The sequence below is a fragment of the Chrysochloris asiatica genome, unplaced genomic scaffold (genome assembly GCF_000296735.1).
Source record: "Chrysochloris asiatica unplaced genomic scaffold, ChrAsi1.0 scaffold00042, whole genome shotgun sequence".
In the NCBI taxonomy this organism is placed as follows: Eukaryota; Metazoa; Chordata; class Mammalia; order Afrosoricida; family Chrysochloridae; genus Chrysochloris; species Chrysochloris asiatica.
In genome coordinates this window covers 17,098,613-17,104,264 of record NW_006408560.1, presented here as the reverse complement: position 1 = coordinate 17,104,264, position 5,652 = coordinate 17,098,613, and the positions used below count along the sequence as shown (strand labels likewise).

The 5,652-nt window shown below is 37.9% G+C and overlaps 1 protein-coding gene across 1 annotated transcript in view; it reads left to right on the top strand.

The window, feature by feature from the left end:
• Nucleotides 1-246: 246 nt before the first annotated feature.
• FCRL2 (Fc receptor-like 2) overlaps nt 247-5,652 on the top strand; it is an 8,065-nt gene continuing 2,659 nt past the window's right edge. The window contains 2 exon segments of the mRNA XM_006878203.1: nt 247-308; nt 1,740-1,771. Of these exon segments, the coding sequence (XP_006878265.1) occupies nt 247-308; nt 1,740-1,771 (94 nt within the window).

Sequence of the window (5,652 nt, the reverse complement as noted above, 5' to 3'; positions counted from 1 at the left end):
AAAAGAACTGTTTAATCATCTTAAATTATTAATTTTAATAATTATTAAAATTATAAAAATAATTATTAAAAAAGAACTGTTTAATCATCTTAAATTATTAATATTAATCCTATAGGAAAGAAAATAGTGATGACACATTATGGAGATCTTCCACTTCCTTTTTTTGTGCTAATTATATAAAACCTATTTTGAAAAGCAAGTTCCATTCCTCACTTACAAGCCCAAGTTGGTGGCTGCTGTGAAAACATGTCTCCTCAAATAGCTGCACTTGGTCCATATGCTGCTGTGGTCATTGCTGATCATCTTTGGTAAGTTTAATTATTTCACGTCGAACTTAGGTAGCAACAAGTTGAGGTGACCAGTTCCTAATTGGTCCTGAGGTCCAACGAGAGCCCAAGGATGAATTGTTGTTAAGTGAGATTGAATGAGTTCTGATTCATAGGGTTTCTGAGGAGCGGCTGGTGGTTCAAACTGACCGTGTAGTGCAGTACATTAACCCACAGCAACACATCAGGAGGAACGCTCATATCTCTGCTTCTAGCTCAAGCTTCAGAGACAGATGTGAAATAGTGGCGGATGGCCAGAGCAGAGGTCTAAAGAAAATCAAATCATAACATATTCCATCTCTGTTTGTCAGATATTTTAAACTCCAAATGCTCATATAATAATATGATAGTCTCATGATAACATTTTCATAATTACCAGCACTAATGCTCCCTTCACCATGAAAAAAAGTCAACGATTCTGACAGTTAACAAGATCTGGGCTCAGATGAATCACTGAAACCCTTTACTAATGTTCTTCTACTTAATTGTGGACTTTGGTGGAGATAAGAGTTGTTGCTAGGAAAACAAAGATTTATTTCTCTACACTTGCTAGGTAAGATATAAATATTTGCTAATTGAGTCTAACATAAAATAAAATATGACCCAAGGAAAGGAATCAATTTAAAACGGATTTAACTTTCCTACAATTATCACAAATTCTACACCCTGAAAAGCATAGATGTGAGGATCTAAGGACAGAAGGAAATGAAGGAAAGAATCACTAAATATCCAACATCTATGGGACTTGCTCCTGGCAATTGTTTTGGCCAAAGAATGGACAAATTATCACAGTTCTACACCCTGAAAAGCATAGATGTGAGGATCTAAGGACAGAAGGAAATGAAGGAAAGAATCACTAAATATCCAACATCTATGGGACTTGCTCCTGGCAATTGTTTTGGCCAAAGAATGGACTTGCAACTTGTCTTGTGATTGTAAGATTAATGAGGATTAGTTGTGTGTTTGAGGCAGATTAAATTGTTGGTGATAATGGAGTTGTTGTTGTTAAGGGCCCTCCAGTTGGTTCCAACTCATAGAGACCCTGTATAGGGTTTCTAAGGCTGTCAATCTTTATGGGAGCAGAAAGCCTCATCTTTCTTCCCTGGAGTGGTTTGTAGACTTGAACTACCAACTTTGTGGTTCACAGTCTAGTGCTTATCCTACAAACTCACCAAGTTACTGATAATGGAGTTGTTGTTGTGTGCCATCAAATCAGTTCTGACTCATATTGATGCTGTATAGGGTTTACAAGGTGTGGCCTAGAGGTTAGCAGTCCAGTCCTTACCCTACAGAGCTACATCAGGACTCTGATAATGGAGCAGGGATTAGAAAAGATGGAAAGAAGTTTTTGAAAAATTTATTAGAGTGCTACAAATGTCAAATTTGTGAACTCTGTACTAACCTGACTTTCAGTCCCTTCACAGTTCCAGTCAGTCAGCAGACAGGTAAGTACCATTTTTATGGTTTTGATCTCTGGTATATCAGTTACCTGCCTACCACAAGATCCTGCAGAGTAGACCCTAGAAGGACTATGGAGACTTCCAAATGTCACCATTCCCAGGTATTGACCAGTTCTGAGGTCATGCAACCACTGCCCTCAACACTGTTTGTTTGACTGGCTGGACAGAACCTCTCTGTCTCTCCTTGTTAAAAGTCTCAAATGAAGGGAAGATGGTAATACCAGAAAGAGGATGTGCAGACTGGACAGAGGCTAATTTGGGAAGAATTGTTTTCCTAGCCAGTAGAACAGTAACCTTTCAATATTGTCCTGCTAAAATATTGTAGCGCTGAAAACTTGCACAGTCAAAATAAACACGTAGCATCATTGTTTCTCTAGATCAAACCAGCAAAAATTTTCTGTAAAAGACCAAATAGTATTTTAGACGTTGCTAGCTTGTTTTGTAAGTACTCTATTACTAAACTCTGCTGTTGTTATGTTATAGACCATATATTATATGTTATATTATATGATATGTTATAGACCATATATAAATGAATGGGTGTAGCTGTGTTCCAGTAGCACTTTGCTTATAAAAAACCATGAGTTGCAACTGACCAACCCATGAGCCATAGTTTGACAACCCCAGCTCTAGACCCATTGTTTAGTTCCACATTTCTTATGCGTGCACTGTTTTTCTAAAGTCATGTGACTAAAACAAATTCCATCCCAGTCTTCCTGACTTAAGCTGTATTTAACCAAGGAATTCAAATAGAAAAAAAAAATCATGCTACTTGCAGAATCTCCACATAAGTTAAGACTATTTCTTAAGAAAGATAGATTTGTTTTGTTGTTCATCTAATGCTAACTACCAAGAGGGAAGGAGCTCCTTGGACTCTAAGGAACTATATTGGGATAAGGTGATCCCTGTCTTATTTTTAATGAATCAGGCATATCCTGGGAAACCTTTGGAGGTGCTAGTCTGGAATGTGATTTAGAATAAATCTCATCTTTTGTGTTTATTCTGGTCCATTTGTGGTATCTGAACATACCCTGTGATACTTCTCACTTCACTTCCTGTCTGGCTGGAAATTAGAGGAAACCTCAGTCAATGCTCATGTGTCTTCTCACCACAAATAGGATCCATGTTATTGCTCAGTCTTAGTGTGCTATTAGGTATATCCATTCCCTACAGTGACTTACCCACAACCAGTTAGAGCACAGTCATTTTAGTCTCTTTTCTTTCCCTGCTCAAGTGCTTCTTAGGAAAAGGAAAAGTTCCACAGTTCTTTGAGATATTTCCTTTCAAATAATAATAATAATAAACTATGCTTAGCATGATGTAGCAAAGAACTAGTTGACACGGAATTGACTCCAACTCACAGGGACTCCATGTGCGTCTAAGTAGAACTGGGCTCCATAGAGTTTTCTATGGTTAGTTTTTGGGAAGTAGATCATTAGGCCTATTTTGTGAGACACCTCTGAGTGGATTCAAACCTCCAACTTTTGGTTAGTAGGTGAGTACCTCTCAGAGATTCAGCAGTAATGGTTACTGAATTCAGGTGAAAGACCAGAGTTAAATTATGGCTTTACTGTATAGTAGTTGTGTTGCCTGAGCAGTCAGTCAGTTGGCCTCCCAGAACCCCTGTCTTGTCACCAGTGAAAAATTTCATATGCAGAGGATTTTACTTCTCTGTACAGGTTGAATTACCACTTAGTGTTGTTGTTAAGTACCATTGAATTAGTTCCAACTAATAGTGACCCTGATAGGGTTTCCAAGAGTACTGGTTTGGCTATGTAGGATAAGCACTGTACTGTTAATCATACGGTCAATGGTTCAAACCCTATAAAGGGCCTCTGTATGTTGGAACTGACTTGATGGTACGTAACAACAACAAAGGTGTTACAAGGAGCAGCTGGTGGGTTTGAACTGCTGACCTTTCAGTGAGCAGTCCAGTGCTTATCCAACAATGCCACACCAGGACACCTACTGTTGAAAATATCATTTTATCCTCATTCTTTACCCCAGGGCAATCTTCTCTCCAGTTTCCTCCTTATAGTCCCACCACACACTGTGTTAACCACCTGTTTATGACCTTCTATTGTATGCAAGCTCCTGAGAAATATGGTTTGCATCTACACTTGAAGCTGTTCTATTAAAAATAGTATTTATTGGAATTTTTGTAAAAATAATTATTCACATCTATACAAGTATGGAGTCCTGGTGTGGCAATATAAGGTAAACACTGGACTGCTAACTGCAAGGCTGATAGTTCAAATCCATCAGCTGCTCTTGGAAATCCTATACAAGATTGCTATAAGTCAGAACCAACTCAACGGCACCTAACAACAACCACACTGTTGGAAGCCATGCCATCAAGGAACAGAACAGCGAGAGACCCTAAGCATGAAAAGCTCATTGTTTAGCAAAGCGACAATGAGTGTCTCCTTGGTTGGCAAAGCCCCAAGGGGAACCTAATGCAAGGGCCTTGCAGTTTCTGTTTTTTCCTTTTATGAATAGTTTATTTTTTATTTTTCTTGATTTTATTAGAGAAGTTTTTAGTAGAATTTTTCAATAATCACAGTAAAAATTAAAATTACATTTAAACACTCTCACACTAAATTTAATCATGTAAAGTTATAAGAGTTGCTTTTTACATCAACAATAAGTCTCACCATTAGGAAAAGCCACTTCAGCTAAAAGCTTTTCAAGTTTAAGATTACATTCTGCTTAGTAGACACTGAGGCACCTGAAAGAAACAATCTTACAATCACCATCATGCTCAGTCAGTAGAGCAAGAGACACTGAGGCACCCGGAAGATAGCAAAGAGCCAATCAAGAGCTGCAGAAACACACAGGAAGGTGGGTAGAAATTTAACTAAAGTTTTGGGAAATTATAAGTATAGGGGAATTGCTGCTTTGTTTTTGACTATGAAACTTTAGGTACTTTTATAAAAAACACGGTTGTGATTATGGATTGTGATTAATGAAGCTATAAGAAGTGATAGATGAGAGTAAAAATGCAAGTTAAAATATAGAACTTTGCTTAAAAGTTGATTTGACATTTTTGGGAGGATTAGAGAAGAATAAAAAGAGTTATGGAAATAAACCCAATGTTATCAGGATAATTAGGGGATGCAAAGGAACAGGATATGATAAGAATTAAGGGAGTGTTCTGATGTTTCTTTTTTGTTGTAACCTGAATGTTTGTTGAACACAAAGAATGTAATACTTAGTTAAATTGCAATTGATTGTATGTGACTATAGAGAAATCCTAATAGTATATAAGAAGCATATTTGAGTAAGGAGAAGTTATCTACCTAAGTAAAAGGGAAGTTATCATTTGCCTAAGACTCACGACCCATCAACTCTGTGTGTGTGTGTGTGTGTGTTTCACGGACTCCGTACCCCCCTCCGAGCTCTCACAAATTGTCGAGGCTCGTCCCGGCACCACACCAACCACATACAAGAATATATTTTTACTAAGTTTAATCTTTATGGTTGTATTTCCTTGTCCTACTTCAGAGGTCTTCCATTTATAACTAACCTTTTGGTGTTACTTACCGTTGTGTCTCTGTAATACAAGTCTCTTCTTAATACTTTAAAGTCAGAGAGATTCCTTTTGCGTGCTTGCCTCAGTTGCCTTGTGTTTGGCTTCTCTTGACCAATGCTAGTTAGAGGATTTGTAACTCTGAAGATTTTTAATAGTACTGTTGTGTGTGTGTGTGTGTGTGTGTGTGTGTGTGTGTGTGTGTCTGGGTGGAGTTTGATGACTAATGAGTCAGCACAAGTGCTTCTTACTCTTGTCCCCTAGAGTCTCTGACTCCTTTCACAAGATTAAGAGGCTATGTACATAGACTTTAAAAATATGCGGGGGTGGGGGGGTG